The sequence below is a fragment of the Pterocles gutturalis genome, unplaced genomic scaffold (genome assembly GCF_000699245.1).
Source record: "Pterocles gutturalis isolate BGI_N339 unplaced genomic scaffold, ASM69924v1 scaffold5459, whole genome shotgun sequence".
NCBI lineage: Eukaryota > Metazoa > Chordata > Aves > Pterocliformes > Pteroclidae > Pterocles > Pterocles gutturalis.
The window spans coordinates 10,275-30,366 of NW_010133035.1; the positions used below are offsets into that span (position 1 = coordinate 10,275).

Sequence of the window (20,092 nt, forward strand, 5' to 3'; positions counted from 1 at the left end):
ATTCCTGTAAGTTCAGAGCTCCTAAATACTCAAACAGCATGTGTTGGGTGTTTATGATCTACTTGGTAATAAGCTTTTGATTTGTTATTTTAGTTTATTTTTTTGTTAAACTCTAAGAGAAAAACAGTTAAGCCTTTTTCTTCTATGTTGTTCTTTCTGTTCTCCTGTCCTCAAAACTGCAAGAAAGTTTCTTTCTGTACTAAAATTAAACTTGTCTTTGTTCCTAGTATAGCCTTAGTGTTATGTTTTAAAAGGTTAATTATGGACATTATGTATGCAAAGGACCTACATAGCTTATGTAACCTATGTAAATAAAGTTAGTGTGCACTTCAGCTTGGCACTTCATTATCTCATAACTAAGTGTGCAGTCCTCAACAAGAATAAGCAAAGAAAAAAAACTGAGAACTAATACCACTATGTATTCAGAGTATGAATCAGATTTAAACAAGGTAGAAGAGTCAAGGAAATCTTCAGAAATAGATTTAGACCAAATCCATAGTAATCTCATTTTGTAGTGCTGTGGTGATGGAATTAGTTTCAAAACAGGTTACTTAGACCTTCAGTTGAAGCAGACACTTCTGTATTTGTTAAATTTATGTTGCTGCCTTCTTCACTTTCATGATCCTGATTCCTTAAAGCAAGAATAACAAATTTCCATTGAACTTGGACAAGCACAAACCTCCATCACCTGCAAGTGAGATGTACAATTCTGCTCCTGAAGGGAAACATATTTAAATGATTCTTTAAAAGTTATAAGAAAGTTTTAATAATGTAAAAAGTATGTTTACACATGCATTTATTTTTTTTGTGGTGGTTGATGCATGCAAATAAATCACATATTTCCTTACATTTTAATTCTTTCCCCTTTTCGTTCTTTTTTCCCCCTATACCTTTCATTTTCTGGCACTCTAGCTCTTATTGAACTTCCTTCCTCGTCTTTGGCTGGACCTCACAAATTTGCTCAAGGTAATTAAGGTTTCCTCTTTACTAGTGTTTTCTGTTTCTCAGGACAAGAACAAGATCAGACCAGTGCTTTTTAGCACTGTGTTTTGTTCAGAGTTGTCACAAATTCTTCATGCTTTTTTACTCTTGACTCACTCCTGTTTTTCAAATCCTACTTGTTCTCAGTTTTCTAATAGTTTTACAAACTCAATCAGTAAGATAGGATTTATTGCTACATCTAAATTGCAGACATACATTATCCTCTTTCTTTTTAACTGTTTCAAAGATGATCAAGCACTTAATAAATACGTTTTCATGACTACTCTCTGGGGTCTCCATAATTCCTGTGTATAGCTGTCACACACACTAGTGGCGATTTTGTTGCAAGGGTAAAGTCTGCAGGTGTGTTCAGCTGTATTTGAATATGCTCCAATACACTCTTCCCTCTGTCCCCAGCAGGATGGATGATTTAATAGCTTAGCTGTATTCAAAAAGTTGATCTTAAGAGATTTTTCTCCTTTTCCTAAATTTGAAGGATGTGTGAGCACCTCAAGTTTTAGCTAATGTTGCTGAAAGCTGTAAATGTTCAATACCTCATTGTATCAGTCTCCCAAATATATATATCATATTTCTGAAGTTAAGATGCACTTTCATATACTTCACTAGTTTAATGAAGTAAGTACTGTATTTGTATATAAACAGCATCCTCTGAATTTTAGCTCTTTATTCGTGTACTTAACCTCCTTCAGGAAGTATGTCTGTCTCTTTTCAGTTCTTGGCAGAGGTAATGTGGAGCAGAAAACCTACAGTGATGCTGACATGGTCAAACATCTGTTAGCTGAGGTATGCTTGTCTCTGTAATGCTATGTTAATACAATTGAGGACATGTATTTGAGGAAGGATTTTATTTAGCTACTGGAAATTTTGGTTCAGTTATCTTCAGGAGCTGCTTATTGAACACACAGATGATGAGAAGCTACCCATTGGGTTGCACTGTATCAGAAACAAAATTTAGGAAAACTATGGGAACCCATGGAGCCAGTGAGGTTTAAGAAACAGCTTTCTTCTGCTTTCCTGTTGCTCCTTTACTTCTGCCCTCTCATCACTAAGCAGTCTGTTCTGGAGAAAGCGTCACATGAAAGACCACAGGCCTAAGTAAATGTGGCTTCTTTGTATGATTCAGCAGGGCCCATATAATCTCTGCAGTACTCAGAACAAAAGCCAAAACTGTCCCCTGGTTTGGTGCTCCCCCCTCTCCTTTAACTGCATATGACTGTGAAAAAGAGTGTGCTGTATCAAGAAACACTGCTGTGGATGTGTTCTGGATCCAAATGATGAAGCATTAATCCTTGTTCTAACAATGCTGATCCGTTTGAGAGAGAAGGGGGATGTCAGACTGGTGATGCATTAAAGAATGGCAAGGAAAATCTAAAACTACTCTGAATTTAAACCTTCTCTGGTCAATAGTAGATGTTTTTTCTGATTTTGTGAGCAGAAAGATCGAGACCTGGAACTGGCAGCTCGAATTGGACAAGCCCTCCTTAAGCGAAACCATCTATTGACGGAACAGAATGAAGCACTAGAAGAACAGTTAGGACAGACTCTAGATCGAGTGAGTGATCTTTTTTCTTATTTTTTTTTCCTTCTTTTTTATTTTTATGATGATGGGAAGAGGATTACTAGAAATATACTCTTTCATTGTGAAAGCAGGTAATAGCTGCTCTCAAACAACAGAAGTATACATAGGAGTCATTCTTCTGATTGTCGTCATTCAATCAGCTTTCTTGGTCCAAGAATTGACTATTAAGACTGCATATTGTAATTACTGAGAAATTATGAGAACATTAGTTATTATGATGTGTCTACAGCAGGATTGCATTTGCAAAGTGTTTGTTTTGACCATCTGTCTGATATCCTGACATTAAATTAGAAATCTAATAGTTTAAGTCAAAATAAGTAGTTGATATCTGGTATGACCTGCTACATAACAACTTCACAGGTGAGGAAAGAGACAGAAATTTAGCTGACTTAATGGGGTGCTTACACTAAAAAAGAAAAATTAAATTTTATGAAAACTGAATTCTGCTCAAGATCTTCACTCCATCCATTCCTCTAAGCAAAGATTCTTGGTCTAATATTTTCTTTGTTCTTTCTTAAAAAATAATTAAATAGTTGACAACCTATAAAGTATCCCAAGTTTTTTAACCAATATAGTCTGAGTTACAGTAAAATGGATTCAGCTGCTTGTATAAAATGGCATGCTGGTAATAAATGCATACTCATCATTAACGGAGGACAGCATAATAGAATTTATCTGAATGAGGTCTGTCTCTCCTCTTGTTTTTATTTGTCCCGCAGCTCATTTAATGTATAGACTGGAGGGAACCAGTCTACGCATATGAGTAGATGTCTAGCAATCCTTTTCTTCAGGAAGTTGCCGTTCAGAAAAAATGGTCATACTCAAAATTATAGTTAGCATGTTAAAATGTAAACATGTATCAAAGCAGCTGAAAATTATTTTGAAGTAAACTAAAAAGTAGTCCATTCCTATGTTATTTTGAATTTTCAGTCTCCCTCACAGTGTTAAAATTATTTTGGTGAACTTCCTATACAATAAATAGAAGCTGAATCTTATGTGTAAATATAAATCAATCATGACCTGTGAGCTATTTTTAATGTCATTTTAGACTGGAGCAGTGATGTTCCAAGAGGCTCTGTAAGTAATATACTGTAATATTGCATAGCTAAAGTATCATTAACAACCTGGTGATCTTCTTTTGTCATAGGTTAACCAGCTGCAGCATGAACTGTCAAAGAAAGATGACCTGCTTCGTGTTGTTTCAATTGCTTCTGAGGAGAGTGAAACAGATTCCAGCTGTTCCACACCACTTCGTTTCAATGAGTCTTTCAATGTATCACACGATCTGCTGCAGCTCGATGTCTTGCAAGATAAACTCAGGGAGCTGGAAGAGGAGAACCTTGCTCTCCGATCAAAGGTATATCCAGCTTACAGCGTATACCACATATACTGGATATGAAATAAATCAGGATGGTTTAAAAATACAGCATTTGGGTTTCTCTTGAAGCATATGACTACTTTTTATCGCTGTATTCAAATCATACCCAAACACTTCCCTCCACCCCCTACATCCTTCTGTTTCCTTCACTACTCATTATCTCCAGAGTTCTCTAGTAGTCCTTCCTCAATGCCTTTATGGTATGTGAAAGAATATGGGAACATATGTAAGCATCCAGCAAAAGTACTTGGACCCATCAGCCCCTCAGTTTGTACAACCTGTTTTGATATAAATCTGACTGCGATTAGTAGTATTTTGGGAATTCAGTTGCATTGACATGACATTTTTGTCAGCCTATATTCAATATTAAGGGTTAATAAGCTTCTACTCAAGTTCTTTTAAAGCCACACTTAGTTTTGACTATGTGATTGGTCTCTGTATTTGATTGGTCTCTCTTATGTAAAAAACATGACTACAGGCACTGTGCCGTTACAAGGATAGAGACTAAATGGCTAGACAAAATAAATGGCTATAGAAGTCATGGAACCAACAGCAAAGGTTACAAGAACCAGAACCTACAGATAAAATGTCTCTTCTTCAGAAGTGGAGAGTGGAACTTGTAAAATAGGAAATTGGTTAAAAGTGGGGGGTTTTGTTTTTAAGACAAGGTGTTGTTTGTAAGAAAGGTGAAGGGTTTTTATTTGGCATATGTGGTTTTCTTATTTTTGATTTTTGTTTTTGTTTTTTTTTAACATGAGCCTTTCCCAATATAGGCCTGTTACAACAGTACAACAAAGACTAGATTCCTTTAATGTGAACAAAATATACTTTTCCTCTTGTTGTCTCCAAAATACTCAGCCCGAGATGCACATCCTTCCTAGAACTCCATAAGACCAAACGGATAGTTTAGTAGTGCTGGAGGAGAAGATCGGACTATTTTATTATGCGTCTAACCCTGTATATGATTACAGAATTTAACAGACCAGGGATTAATTTAGTCTAATTTAGTGTGAAAAAAAATGGAGTTGAAAAGAGACTGCTGTCATTCTGTGATATAGTGTAATCTTCACTGACTTCAAATAGCCTCTGTCATGTTTACTTTTTTAAAATTTTCATGTGACAGCATTATGTAACGTGTCTGCACATGTGTAGCTGTTGTGCTTGCTTGGATAATCTTTAAACCCGTTTACTAAGTTTTATGGTATGTCATTTACTGGCAAACAGTCCTGCATTTAGAAGACTTTTGTGTGCAAAGTTTAATATTATCATCCTCACCATCAAAACAGAAATGGGAATCTAGTATGTTTGGTGTTGTTTAGACCTGTTGTGATACTCAATCTCTGTCCCATAAAATGTACAGTCTAAATAGACTAGTTGGGGAATATGGAGAAAAGCTGTTCTACTGAGAGCTTTTCAGTGCCATAAAAGATTTTGCTAACATGATTCAGTTTTCAATATCTCTTTACCTTAACAAGCTTTGAAACAAAGTCAATTGCTTATTTCTGTGTTGATTTACTTTTCCTACAAAAGCACATATTTTTGCAACATTTTTTTATTAAAGGCATGAAAGAGATCAGGTTTTGTTCATGTGTGTCTCTGTCTTTCACTCAAAAGACCTATACAATCCAGGGAAACATGTTACGGTGTAAAAAATGTTTGGGAAGTATGGCCAGATGCACAGAAATTATAAAGATAGATAAGAGAAGAGGCTCTTCAGTTGCAAGAATTTCAGAAATAAAAATACATAACATTAATATATGTATAGATAAACTGAAATTGGAATACCAATGATTTTCTTGAAGGCTTGCCATCTGAAGACAGAAACCATTACATATGAAGAGAAGGAACAGCAGCTGGTGAATGACTGTGTCAAAGAGCTCCGTGAGTATCCAGGCTGTATCTTGCAATGGCAAAATGGTATTTGAAATACCTAGTGCCTACACATTGTTATCCTTGAATCCAAAAATGAGCTTCAGTAATTTATGCCAATTACTCAAGTCTTTCTCTTTACCCAAGTGCAAAACTGTTACTGTATTTCATTAAGTCTCACTCTGACATTCAATTTAAGATATGGTACTGTATTTAGAGAGAGAAAATGAACACAAAATCTAATGCTCATAAACATCCTAAACTGAAGCCTACAGACATTGGAAAATCAACCAAATATGCTTCTTGTATAAGAGTGTTCAGCACACATGACGTTGAAATGTATCATTGCATAGACTCTCAAATACTCATTCTAAATTACTATATATTGGATTTTATTATGGTCATTTCACATACCTGTGATAGGTATTTCAGGTTCTGCATATTTAGCTCTTAGTATGTTACACCTGCATCTGAAGTTAACTCTTTTTCCTCCTCCTCCTCCCCACCATTTATCTTTTCCTTATGGCTATTCTAAGGCACCTACTCTTATGTACTATGAATTTATTTCCTAAGACTATTGGGCATTTTGCAGATGGTTGTTGACTTTCACTGATCTTTCCTGGGTTTTGGGTTTGGTTTGGGTTTTTTGTCATGTGTTGGGGAAAAGTTCTCTACTTAAAGTTCCTTTCATGTTTTTTAGGGCAAACTAATGCTCACATTTCCAGAATAACAGAGGAGTTGTCAGAGAAGAGTGAAGAATTGGTTCGTTACCAGGAAGAGATCTCATCCCTCTTGTCTCAGATTGTTGATCTTCAACATAAACTCAAAGAAGTAAGAGAGCGCTGATGAAGAGTGTATGTGCGCGTGAGTGCGTGTGTGCGCGCCAGTGCTTACAGAAGGTAAAAATTTGCTTGTAAGCCAGGGGGTTATGCTGCAAGAGAGTGGCTGAGGTATGGCAGAGGATCAACTCTCTCAGGGAGATTGGCTGAGAAAATGATCACCTTTTTGTGCTTTCAGCATGTGATTGAAAAGGAGGAGCTGAAACTTCACTTACAAGCTTCCAAAGATGCTCAGAGACAGCTGACAGCAGAGGTACTTAAGGCTTCTATGTATGTACATTTAGATAAGTATTTGGAATAGAGTACCAGAGAAAGAACTGAGAGAACGGGAACTATTGCTTTTTAGTTATCTAGGGCTTTTCATTTTTAATTGTGGTTGGAGTCAGATGATTGGAGGAAAAGAATAATGATTTTTAAGTCTACACAAATACTTTTGTAGTTCACAGGAGTACAAAAGGAAAGGAAGGTGTTCCAAGTAGGGAGGTCTTACTGTTCTTGGTCGTTACGAGAAAAAGAGTGTTTTAATGTGAATATTACTGATTATATCAACAATACTGTAGCTCATTAGATTTAAAGGAAGTTCTCTTTTTTGCTTCTTTTGCATCAGCAGTTACTGTATTTGCAGAGTTTTTCAATGTATTTTCCTTTGGATTTTATCATACTTTTTCCTCTTTCAAGTCTTAATTTGGACTTCAGGCTTCACCACTAAAATTGGTGCGGGTGTTATGCTGACCATTGTCCATTGCAGATGTTGGCATATGCCATACAGTTGGAAAAATTTTACAGTATTGAATCTATCTATAGGTTTCTATAGGAGTTAATTCAGCTTCATTCTGTCTGTTCTTTGAAGCTTACTGGTATCTCGTGACGTCCTCTTTTTTTCTTTCAGCTACATGAGTTGCAAGATCGGAATGCAGAGTGTCTAGGGATGTTGCACGAATCACAAGAAGAAGTGAAGTTGTTGCGCAGCAGAGCCAGCTCTGTTGCTTGTCGCTGCCACCCCCAGCCATGTGGAGCATTTCCTGTGGTAATGAATACTGCTAGTGTGGCATACACCTACTGGCTCACATGGCCTGTAGTAGCATACAACTACATGAGTAAAACAGCTGTTGCAGGAGCTGCTGCAGGAACTATTTTGTAGTAGGCTGATCTAATGGATTTTCAGTCCTTTAATGTGTACACGTTTGAGAATTTTAGGTATTAGGAAATTAATAGTTCACTTGCTATATTGGGATATTAAAATTATTTTTCCTTTTTATATGTCTTTTCAGATGAATGCAGGAATTGGCATGTTCTACAGCTAGTACTCAGTTGTGCCAGTGTATTGTTCAGTGTTGATGTGAATTTTATAACTTGACAGTGTTTCTGTAAGAGACAAATAATCTTTTCAAGAGTTCAAAGAGTATTTTTCTTCTTTTATGTAGTTCATGATGTAATTTTATGTCCTTGTGAGATTAAATGTTAAGCATCATCAGAAACATGTGACCTTAGACTAATTTCTAGAGGTGACTAAACCAATGGAAAAATGTTAAAAGCATTTATTTTCCTCTTCTTATTAGCGTCAGGTATGTTCTGATTACTGTACTTTCAAAAATTTATGGGCTGTGCTGGGAATTTGTCAAGTTTTCCTTGACTGTTCTGTGTATACAGAATCCCTCACGTACATGTTTGGCCTCTTAAAATTGTAGCTTAACTTAAGAAACCAACATAAAGAATACCAAGAAAGAGCAGGCGTTGCTAATGAAAAATGAACCCATACTGGTTGTACATAGGTGTAGTTATGGTGGAAAACTTCCCTGTCTGCCCCGCCCCTCCACCCTTCCTTCAGAGACCGAAGAGTTTGTCCACAACATACTGTGTGAAACATACTGATACCAGGGAAACAAATGGAGATTTTTTATTTTTTTTTATAGTATTTTTTAGAGATGTTTTCTGCTAAAATTGTTAGGAGGAAGGCTTGAATCGAATTTGTCAGCTTTTCTGGTTTAATTTTTTCTCTAGGATTCCCTTGCAGCAGAAATTGAAGGGACAATGCGGAAGGAATTGAGTCAGGGTGATGAGTCTGTTCTCTCCAAGCAAAAGTATGTTTTCTGATCCCTATGTGCTATTTTGATATTTTTCCACATGCTTGTATTAGGTAACATGAAACTGGTTTCTGGCAATCTATAAACGTTTGCTCTATAGTAAGTTTTCTACATAACTTAATAAAAAAAAGCTTTGTAGTATTTGGTAATCTTTTCAACTTTGAAACCTACTCTTTGTATTTGATTCAATGAAGAATTTGGGAATTTGCTAAAAGGATGTTATTTCATTCTTAAACTTGTGAGATTTTTTGATGCAAATTCTCTGGTACACAGCACTAGTTTTATCCCTTTTAATGCTTATAGAAAAATTCTCTGCAAAGGAAGTTACAGCTGAAAGACTCGTAACAGTTTCCAAAGCCCTGAAGACCTGTTCCTGGATCTCTTACTTTGGAGCAAGAAATAATAAATTAAATAGAAGCTCCTGAAAGCATATATAAATTAAATAAAATATATGCTCCTGAATGTTCTCAAGTGGTTATCAATAGCGTTTCAGGTCGAATTAAGTGGTAATTCTGATATTTAATAGAGCAGTACTCCTGAAAACATGAGTGTCTTAGGCAATCCTGTTTTTCTGGGCTTTAATCTTTTTAGTCAGGTCTCTGCAGACTTTTGAAAGTCTGTTTTCAGAGCTTTTTCTTTATTATATCTTTTTCAAAACGCTTCTGAAACCCACATTTGTTTGCTTGTCTTTTCTGCAGGGGTCAACAGAAACGAGTATTTGACACTGTCAAGGTTGCTAATGTCACTCGTGGCTGCTCCTCTTCCTTTCCTGCCCCATTGCCAATCCCTGGATCTAATCGATCAAGTGTTGTTATGACAGCAAAGCCCTTCCAGTCTGGCATACACCAGTTGGAGAGTCACACACGGATGACCCAGAGGAGCAGCTCTGAGAAGAATTTGAGGTATGAAACACAGCCTGTTACCTTCTTTCTAAACTATCCAATTCAAAACTAAATCCAAAACTGAACCTCTGCTGCGTAAGAGAGAAATAGTTAATTTAATGTTATTAATTTCTATTATTCATTGATGTTTCTCACAGAGACACTCATAATCCAGGCCAGCCGGGAACCCCTGGAGGGAATGACTTAGTCACGGCTCTGCACAGGCTCTCCCTCCGTCGTCAGAACTACCTGAGTGAGAAGCAGTTCTTTGAGGAGGAATGGGAGCGAAAAATGCATTTGCTGGCTGAGCAGAAAGAAGGGGCTAGTGGCTGTAGTACACCGACAGAAAGCTGTTTTTCCCTGGGTATAAACTCAGAATTCACTGAACTCTCTGCCAGCTCTAGTAACCTCCGTGTCCTCCTACCAGAAAAATTGCAAATTGTCAAACCTATTGAAGGTAAGAGGATGATCTTCCTTCTCTCATCAGCAGAAAAGGAGTTTACATTAATTTGCCAACTCAATAATTGCTGATGCATGTATAGCTAGGTATGATATGCAATAAGAGGAAGCAGTAGTATTTGGTAGGCTACATGCCAACTAGCTCATCAGTATCACCTTCTACTTGGCTTTCTTCCATGGTGCCATCCAAGTGCTTCATGCATATCACAGTGACAGCACAAGTTGGCTGGAGTTGTTTTGATCATTAATTCTTGTCACTCAATACAATAGTATGTAACGGCCCTCTGAGACTCTTCTCTTTTGTCACACCAGGATCTCAGACCTTGTTTCACTGGCAGCAGCTTGCTCGACCCAACCTAGGCACCATTCTTGATCCAAGACCAGGTGTTGTTACAAAAGGTTTTACCCCTCTTTCTGATGATACTGTGTACCACATCTCTGACTTGGAGGAGGATGATGAGGAAGGAGGTGAAGGAGGTATAACATTTCAAGTGCAACAGTCCTTCCCAGAGGAAAAGAAATGTACAGTGGCAAAGCCAGTGGCAGGGATTTTCCTGCCACCTGTTACTTCAGCAGCAGTACCACTCACCGGTAAAAACCATAGTTAATGTTTTTTCCTCTTTTGTTTTTTTTCAGTGTCTTTTTCTCAATGGAAAGTATTTGACCTTGAGACAATGCTGTCTTTCCTGCCTTTGTTCTTTACTTCTGAAAAAAAAAAAAAGTTAGCATGATGACATTATCTTGAACTTTGATTAGTCCTTATCTGTCTTTATTTTTACATGTAATGGATGTATATTCTACATGTTGCAGCCTCAAATCCAGGGAAGTGTCTGTCCTCCACAAATTCCACATTTACCTTTACTACCTGTAGGATCCTTCACCCGTCTGATGTCACTCAGGTTACTTCCAGGTACGATTACTGCTGACATCCTAGGAGTTGCTACATAGGATTAAACAGTTGCTTTCTGGCTTCTGATTTATGGAGCAGTTTTAAAAAATACAAAGGTAGCTAGGCAACACATAGGATGTTACTCATACAAAGAAGTTGTCATTACAAAGAGGAAACTTGAAATTCTCTACAGCGAGAGTTAGAACAGGTTAGGGTAACTTAAAGGAAGTAAATTTATATTCTTAAATAGCAAATGCCTTGTATGATATACCTCTTGTAAAAAAAATGTATTGATACTACCATCATTTTTTTTTCTGCTTTTGACATAATTTTTTTAAACTAAGTTATTAGTGGATATCTATGGTGATGTTCTATCTAATACAGTACAGGTGACCACAGTAGGTAAATTCATTGATACTTACACCAAAAACTCTGTCAACCTAGTACCTTGTAAATATTTTGCAGAGCAGAAATTCTGAATCTGCTAAAGCTGAAACAGCTAATAGTAATAGTTTACTTTTTCTTGAGCCTTCTGTCTATTAAAAGGCAAATACAGAGCAGAGCAGGTATAAAGGTGTCTAATGTGTGCGTCTTCTCTGTTTCATTTTTATTTCAGCTCCATGGGTGCCCCATTTTCACTTGGAAATACTGGCAGCAGTATTAGTAACTCAGTAGTGAGCACTCCAGCCATGTCTTACAGGCTCAGTATTGGAGAATTTCTCACCAACAGAAGAGATTCGACTACTACCTTCAGCAGCACAAGCAGCCTGGCTGAACTTTTGCAAGAACGAGGCATCTCTGCCAAAGTTTACGATAGCCCCATATTAGAAAAACTGCCTTTGCTACAGCCCCCTCGAACTCTCCCCATTCCTTCTACTCCACCAAATTCTCCCTCACGTTCACCTTGTCCTTCCCCTCCACCGTTTGAGCCTCGAGTGCATCACTCAGAAAATTTCCTGGCTTCTCGACCAGCAGAAACATTCTTGCAAGAAATGTACAGTCTAAAGCCCACCCGTAATGCTCCAGACGTAGGGCAGCTGAAGATGAACCTAGTGGACAGACTAAAGAGGCTGGGTATTGCCAGGGTGATCAAGCCCCCTGAGACACAGGACCACAGGAAGGATCAGGGGCCAGAGGTTAGCTTGCGGAGGCAGGACTCAGCTGTGTTTTTAAATGCAGGTAGCAACTTAATGGCAGGATTGAGAAGAAACCACAGTCTTCCAGCCATGATTGGAGCATTGGGAGCTCCAGTTTGCACACAGTCATCAAAAATGGATATTCTAAAGGAGGACTGACTGGTCTGAAAAATTATTGACTTCTAGCATAGTAAATAATACATGAGGGATAAACATCCAGGCATCATTAGATGTGTTACAGAAGAGTTGGAGAAGGTACGTGCATGTTAAAGTTGTGGGAGAGAGAAGTGCTAGGATCAAGGAGAAAAAGAGCATTGCTTGGGTTTGAGGAAGAAGGCTTTTGTGGAAGATAAGAAAGAAGAAACCAAAGCTTAGTTTTGAGACCCTCTTCAGCATCTGTCTTAAGCAAAAACAAAAGACCATGGTAGACATTGTCAGTATTTTAACCTTTCAAACTACATGTGTAGAACTGTCTTGCAGGTGCTGTTCTATTTCTTTCCACCATATGACCATAGTATTTTACTAGTTAGTAGCAGTCAGGCTGTATCATTTAAATATAATATTAAAATAACAGTCAGTCTGACTGGTAGTATTGGTCCAAGTTTCTGTCTGTAGCAAACAAATATGAAAACTTGGATTTTTTTTTTTATTCTTGTATTTTCCATTTCAGAAACTACTCTTTTGAGCTCCTCCCCACTTTGAGAAGCAGGGGAGAGAATCTTTAGCTCTGTGTAAGAAAACAATACTTCTGTTTACAAACACAGAAACTGGTGGTCCGGATTTATATTTTGGAAGTGCAATTGTGCTAGTGAGGTATTAACAGAAATTAATTTCTTTCCAGAGCTTCTGAAACACACAGAGGAAGGTGCAATGAATAAGAATTAAGAAGCAGGAAAGTACGTATTAGGGTGAAAACTTCAAGCTAAGAAATCTTTTCAAAGTGTGCTCTGCATCTTTTTAAATGAGGGTATTTTTGCACACACAGAAAAAAAAAATCTCAGGCACATTTCAGTGTTGCAAAAGGAAATAAAACCTAGGTGCTTGACTTAGGGTTTCTTTTTATGACGTAAGCAGAAAGCATTTGCTTCAAGCGTCAGAAACTCAGTAACCTGACTCTTCTCTTGACAGGTGGATGTTCTGTATATTTGAGAGTTTTGCAGTAAACTTTATGCCTTTCAGTGACTTCATTCTGATTTTAGGCAAGATTTTGTTTAAAACATTTCATTAGGAGCACAATTGACCAGTCTGTGTTCAGAAAGAGGAAGATGAAAGTTAGTATTCTTGGTAGCACTTTAATTAACATAAATTAGTTTTTTCTACATTGAAATCCTGTGTTTTCATGACAGAGGATGGTTCTGAACCTGATGAAAGCTGAGGCAGACTTTCCATCTCAAGAGAGAAGTCCACTTTAGAAATCTGATTTCTGAAGTAATCAGCAAAATATTACTGCCCGTGCTGCTTTTCTGATTCCTTCCGGTCCAAGGTTCTAGTCATAACTGAATAATCTACAATAGATTTATGGTATAACTTGAAGAAGAAGTTTGTCCGGAATTCCTCAGAGGAATGGGTCTTCTCAATGAAAACAGTTTCTTAATACTTATGTAATTTTTTGCTGTACCTATCAGCATTTTTAAATTATTTTGAAGTTTAGTTTCCATATATTTTAGAATTACTTTAAAGTTTAGTTTCAATACAATTAGATAAAACAGTCAAAGTTTAGCTTGCTTGTTACAGTGTATGTGGAACATAGCTGACATCGGGGTGGGTAGTGTGAACCATCAGTATAACTACACTGATTTGCATTTGCCAAAGGGCACATCCACCATAATCAGCACCCTTGATGTTGCAGAGTTGAGTGGAGTATGGTGGGAAAAGAAAGCTTCTTAACCTAGTTTATAGGAAATTTGTAATGTGGCCTTTCTGCTTTTATGGTTCTATAGATCTTGTGATGACTCTTTGATATAACGGTCTTTTTTTTGTAAAAGGAAAAGGAGTAACCACTTCAAACTTGCACAGGGATTTTTAGCAGAAACTTGTCAGCAGCGCACAGAAACATTCAGGAACTCCTGGAGTTGGCTTTTGCTCTCTAAGCAAAATCATAAAAGGTGAATTTTATTTAATATACTATATACGGGTTAATTTTGGTTTTTAAATGAAAAATATTTAATTTCTTCCTCTTAAGTATTTATGTTTGTATGTACTTAGCTGTGCCTGGGGTCCTACCTAGTTATAATAAGGTAAGAGTGAAAGGAGTGGGAGGAGATAATTTTTCTCTCCACTGAGCTAAGACGGGTATGTCTGCTGTGTATTTGTAACTTGTAGGGATGAGGTAACAAAAGATCAGACAATTTGGTATCAATAGACAAGTGTACAGTGTGTCAAAAGTATGTTCATTTTATGTGTGTTTATTGTAGGAATACATGTAATTTACAGATCACTCTGTGTTTCTAACTAGCTTCATTAGATAACTTCAGACATTGGATCATTGTGTGTTACCAGCAGAGGCAGCAAATCAACTAAATCAGAATTCCTTTGGCAAATCAGGTTTCAGTTAAAATTAATCTAAAACCACATTAATTAAATGCATGTTTCTCTTTAGGACACTTCCATATTCCGTAGCCCAACTATATAAACTGGTTCAGTTCAAACAATACTGTGGATATGTCCAGAGATTGGTTTGTTTGTTTTCTGTAGGATGATGTATCATCAGGTACTTTACACAAGGCAAGAAGAAAATGGAAGAATCTGTATACCATTGTGTCTGTGTGTTTATCCAGTTGGTTGATGCTGTGGTGCAGTGTTGTTGAAATTCTGTCATGCATTTATACCTTTGGATGGTCAACGTGCATTTTGTATATATGTACCTAGCCTGCAGCAACGGGGAAAACTGGTACTTCTTCCAAGTTTACTGTTTTGTGCCAAAACCTAGAAGATAAACTTTTTTTAATAACTTAGGTATTTCTGAGAACACACTAAAAGTTGCCATCATTCTAGGAACTGATTTGGCTTCCGTTGCCTCCCACAAGAGAGGAGACAAACTTGCATGACTAAGATAGCTGAGATCCTGCACAAGATCTTTTGATCCGGCACAAGTGTGAGTTTGTTGAGCAGGAGGTAGAAGTAATGGAGAATTGCATTTCAGAGACATTCTGTTATCTTGCAGGTTTGAGACAAAAACAGATGCTAGAAAGGAGTTACCCTTGTGAAAGTTTCAAGAGAATGAGAAGGAAATTCTTATAGTACTTACCTTTATTCAGATTGGCTTAAACCAAGCACAAACTTATTATAGCTTTCTAGTTTTACTGTTTTTTATAAACTCAGCGATACCTGCATGTTTAAAATACCTGTGGTCAAAGTTAAAAGTCTACTGGAGTCAAACAGCAGCAGAGAGGGAAGAAGCATATTGGGTTTGGACCTCATTTGGCTGTTACACAGAGATTACACACAATGTTTGAATGGTTTGGGAACTTCATGCTGTTTTTTTCATCTGCTTTTTGCACTTATTGTGGTTTCATAGTGGAATGTAAATTTGTTAATAAACATGTATAACATGCCATTTTTCAGTATATCGGTTATCTTGTGTGGTTTGTTCCAGATGTCATCTTCTATAGTACAGTGTACTAATAAACATAGAATTGGGCCTTTTTTGGCTAACATTTAGTGATTGTTATAGTGTACACAAGCTTAGTGACTTGGTATTTGCACAGGTGATGGCTGTAAAAGCTGAGACATTGATTTAAAAACCTGATCAGGCTGTGTGGGGCTGTTTGCTGTTGTGTTTACACTTAAGCAGTTAAAGGTGGCAGATGTGCTGTGGTCTGACTTTGCACAGTAAATGTGCGATGCGTAAGTCTAGAACAGAACGCTTACAGAGTACCTTCTCTGTACAGTTTGAGAATGAAAAACTTCAAAAATTAAGAATAGCTCATCAACCTCTAGACAGAATATTGGCATGTGAGCCTCACTTCAAATGTATTTGTTCATGTTTTCTGGTGCTTGGGGCCGGGGCGGGGGGGTGGTTGTGTGTGGTGTTTTGGGTTTTTTTCCTCCTGTTATGTCAGCCCTCTGTATTTGTGATAAAAATTGAGGTAGATGTAAACCAAGCTACTTACCCTTGAAGAGTACTCCCCTTGTGTAAGGTCTCCCTGCAGTTGACTTGGCACAGAGGTGCCAAATTCTTGCCACTTGGGTCAGCTTGGGGCTGTGCATGCCACCTTTAGCAAAAGCGCCTGCACTCACTTTTCAGGCTGGAAGGTTCAGATCATTTTTCCCAAAACTCTGTTCCTTCAGTGGTACAGAACGGGAACAACATTGATTTGCAGTTAACAGGTTCTTGCTTGAATTAGTCTAACAATTATTGACAGTGGTTCTAGTAGTCTGTGTGCATGACATCTCAAACCAAGAACCACCATTATCCTATGGTAAGTATCCTGCATTTATTTAGCTTTCTTATTTTTCTGACATGAGAAGAGGGAGAAGGGTGTGAACTCTTGTCAGACTGAAGTTGACTTTTCAGCTCAACTTTTTAGATGCTGAAGCTTATGAGGTGAGGAGACATTTTCTTCCCACTGTTCTCTGTAATTGTCAAACCTATAAATGGTTAGTCAGGATTCACCTGCAAACTGGACCGACCACCACTGTCTGGGTTGCAAGACATGTTGACTAAGTTTCCTTCACTAGCAAGGAGGTAATTTTGTCAGCTCTTGCTCTTATTTCTTTTCCAGAATTGTGGTTTCAGGACTCTCCCTGCTCTGGGATTGTTAGCCAGGAATGGGCTGAGCCTTGGTCAGCAGGTGGTGAGCAATATCACTGAGTATCACTCATTTGTATATGTGTATATAATAACACTAAGAACAAGACAGCACGAAGTGGAGGGACATGATGATGACACCCCAAGTCAGTATGAGCCAGAACTGCCTGCTTCCTTCATATGAATGAGTCTCATTGGCCTGTGGAGCTGCTAGGATTCCTTGTGAATTGGCTAGACATCAGCTGCTTTATAGGAGGAGACTAATTGGGGAGACTGATAACTGACAGATTTGATTCCTAACTGACAAAGAATTCCTAAACAGATTCATAATACATTATTAGGAATCTCCTCTTATAAGACCTTGTTTATAGCATGTATTAATTATTGCTGGAAAAGTCCCCCAAATTTTTATACCATGAACTCCTGAGAAAACTAGTTCCTTGAGCGTAGACAACTGTTTGTAGTTGCTTAATCTTTTTGATTCCTAGGGAAAAAGTTGTCTACATGAGCATGCTCTCAGTCAGACACCTTTGACTTCAGAATCTCTTGTCTCACTTAAGATTTTGTCAACAATGCAGACCAAGGAAGATCTAGCCCCTCCCTCTAAAGGAAAGGGAACTGTGAGAGTTCAGTACTTCTGCTCTGCCTGATCCCTGGCTGGATCCACAATGTGACAGGCAGAGTAGTTAGTGTTGGAGGGGAAGGAGCCCAGGACACAGGCACAGAGCTGAAAGTTGATGAAGAACATAGGTGACTTGTAGGAGGTAAAGTGCCAAGTAATGTGTGGAGAGAGAGGATCTAGGAAGAAAATCCACAGTAAAACAGGCTGCATTAATTATTTTGTCCATGGAGTACTATGCTTGTTTGCTTATAGTTTTTGTGCAATATCTAAGAAAAATTGTGTTTCTTTCACTTGGATTGCACATTTCTGGCCACATACAAGTAATATACAAACTTCTCTATATAAGCTGTCCTTGCTTCAGAACAGCTCTCAACAGTTTCATGATGAATCCGTAAATGAGCATCAACAACTGTCTTGGAAAATTACTCCTAGAATTTGGAAGCACGTATTTGCCTGTTTCTGTAACTGCTTGCTGCATCTGCCAGTTGTTAAGATTCTAACCATTTTCACAATCTATCATCATTCTGCCCTTCTCTTTACAGACACAAACTGGTACCAAAGAGAGGAGTATTATTCAGCACAAGAGTCCAGGGAAGGGCTTAGGCTCTTAAAATAATTTCAGTGAAGATGTGTCTGTTCAGTTAAATAACCACCTACATTGATGCCATTACTAACACTGAAAGCTGTAACAAGAGTGTAACAGAATGAACATCTCATTTAGAATAAAACAGAGAGACTAAGAAAGCTTAGCTTCTACTCAGAGCTTTTAAAACTCCCTGTTCTATGTGCAGACTAATCACAGGAAGCAATATAAAAACGTTTTTAAGAAGCGGGGTACTTATCTAGCTGCTTCTTCTTTTGCTGTGTCTAGAACTGAGACTTGAAGGTGAGCAAGGTAAGTGCATACATGATAACTTGACATCCTCAAACATGAAGCTGTACCTCAGCAACTGATTTTCACTGTTAACACTAATCTAGGTAGAGGATAATCCAAATGGCACGTCACAGCCACGTCCTGCTGAGGATGCTGGAGGTCAAGTGCTTGACTCTTCCTTGAGGTGTACCAAGACACAAACAATGAACGGTGCAGAGAAGTAACAAAACACACTGATGTCAGCTGATTATATCCTATAAATGTTGCAGTACCCCCCTCCCCTTTATTTTGTAAAAGTTAGGCATAAAATATACAAGGCTTTGTAACAGTTGTCTTAAAATTTGCATTGGAAAGATACCTTACTAAAGCAACAGCACTGTGGTACAGCTGATAGAAAACATAGTGTGTTTTAGCTAGCGAACGACAAATGGGAGACCGGCTCAGAGATGCTCTCAAGTATAAAGTGTCATACATATTAACACTAATTTCCTAAGGCTTTTGTTCCTTGGCTGTATTTTCAATAAAAACATTTCCTGTTCTGGTAAGAGCAGACACTGAAACTCTGTTATGTTTTACCCAATTCTCAGCTGATAACAGCCAATTCCAGGCTGCTGCAGCTCCCTCTGCCATGCAGTTCCCTCCTGTTTAGTTGACAGGAAAGATTAGCTTTTTCCTTAGTGTGAAACTGGGCTGTGGCATCTGCTTCTCTGCATTTGGCTTGCAACTCTTTCTGCTCACCTCTTGATTCACTGCTGTCAGGATGGTGAGAATATCTTCTCCTCTGCAAAAACACAAGTATGTTTTGTATTAGGGAGGCAGTTAACATCAGAAAAATTACCACATTCTCATGTCTTGATCTATACCAGTGCTAATGGCTCCCGTTTTAAACAGGCTTCAAAGCAGTTAGATAAACTGCTTTGAACAATCTACATGGTGTTGCTCTGTCCTACATTACTGTTTTCACTCCGAGCGAGCACTCCCACTGCATACGATCTTACCCCTGCATCCCAATCAAAGTTTTGTCATTCAGAAGGAACATACAAGGAATATACAGGTGTTGCCAAAAAGAAGCTTAGGGAAACATAGTTACCGAGGACAGCTGTACTCCAAGTGTTGGCACAATGCCTGGATGTACCAGGTCCCCTGCTTTGGGTTTCTGTAGGAAACGTAATCTTGCAGGGTAGCCATGCCCAAGAGGAAGTCTGCCTCTTCGGGGATGCAGTCAAGCTGAAATCTTGCATCTGTTTCTACAGAAGAGTCTTGCTCTCCAGAATCTGTTTCGATAGTCACACCCTTCTGGCAAGCTTCACCTTGGCAGGCCTGAACAAAAAAGACTTTTGGTTTTCCAGCAAGTGAGTGGCAATTCTGTCCAGTGAAAGAAGTAGTCAGTTCCTGGATAGGGACTTCCTGCCCATCGACACCATATATAATGCCTTTTTTCCCATGAGACAGAATACAGCAAACAAAACAGTCTTTGTCCTTGTGGTCTTCGCACCGATAGATGTTCACAGTCTTACGGATTTCCTCTGCAGTGAGGTCTCTACATTCTGCTATTTTAAAATGAAGCTTGCTAAAGACTCTTCTCAGAGCCGCTGGAAAGTAAACAGAAGGGGAATTGGAGCTGTTCCATTATATGAAAGTTGGACTCTGCAATTGCAAATTGCATTTCTAGAGATAATCCTTTTTTTTTAAATCCTGATATACTACTATACAAGTAGGTACATTCCTGC

The 20,092-nt window shown here is 38.1% G+C and overlaps 2 protein-coding genes across 2 annotated transcripts in view; one reads left to right on the plus strand and one right to left on the minus strand.

Moving 5' to 3' along the window:
* The window catches only part of TRAK2 (trafficking protein, kinesin binding 2), a 16,586-nt gene extending 4,311 nt beyond the window's left edge, over positions 1 to 12,275 (plus strand). Inside the window, exons 3-15 of the mRNA XM_010081069.1 lie at positions 1,715 to 1,785; positions 2,438 to 2,554; positions 3,729 to 3,938; positions 5,762 to 5,840; positions 6,529 to 6,659; positions 6,846 to 6,920; positions 7,557 to 7,694; positions 8,669 to 8,748; positions 9,450 to 9,653; positions 9,791 to 10,089; positions 10,404 to 10,694; positions 10,902 to 11,001; positions 11,597 to 12,275. Coding sequence (XP_010079371.1) covers positions 1,715 to 1,785; positions 2,438 to 2,554; positions 3,729 to 3,938; positions 5,762 to 5,840; positions 6,529 to 6,659; positions 6,846 to 6,920; positions 7,557 to 7,694; positions 8,669 to 8,748; positions 9,450 to 9,653; positions 9,791 to 10,089; positions 10,404 to 10,694; positions 10,902 to 11,001; positions 11,597 to 12,275 — 2,474 coding nt within the window. The remainder of the gene's footprint in view (positions 1 to 1,714; positions 1,786 to 2,437; positions 2,555 to 3,728; positions 3,939 to 5,761; positions 5,841 to 6,528; positions 6,660 to 6,845; positions 6,921 to 7,556; positions 7,695 to 8,668; positions 8,749 to 9,449; positions 9,654 to 9,790; positions 10,090 to 10,403; positions 10,695 to 10,901; positions 11,002 to 11,596) is intronic.
* Positions 12,276 to 18,929: 6,654 nt separating this feature from the next.
* The window catches only part of CASP8 (caspase 8, apoptosis-related cysteine peptidase), a gene marked incomplete at its 5' end in the record, with an annotated part of 4,582 nt that continues 3,419 nt past the window's right edge, over positions 18,930 to 20,092 (minus strand). Inside the window, 2 exons of the mRNA XM_010081070.1 lie at positions 18,930 to 19,143; positions 19,453 to 19,954. Coding sequence (XP_010079372.1) covers positions 19,008 to 19,143; positions 19,453 to 19,954 — 638 coding nt within the window. The remainder of the gene's footprint in view (positions 19,144 to 19,452; positions 19,955 to 20,092) is intronic.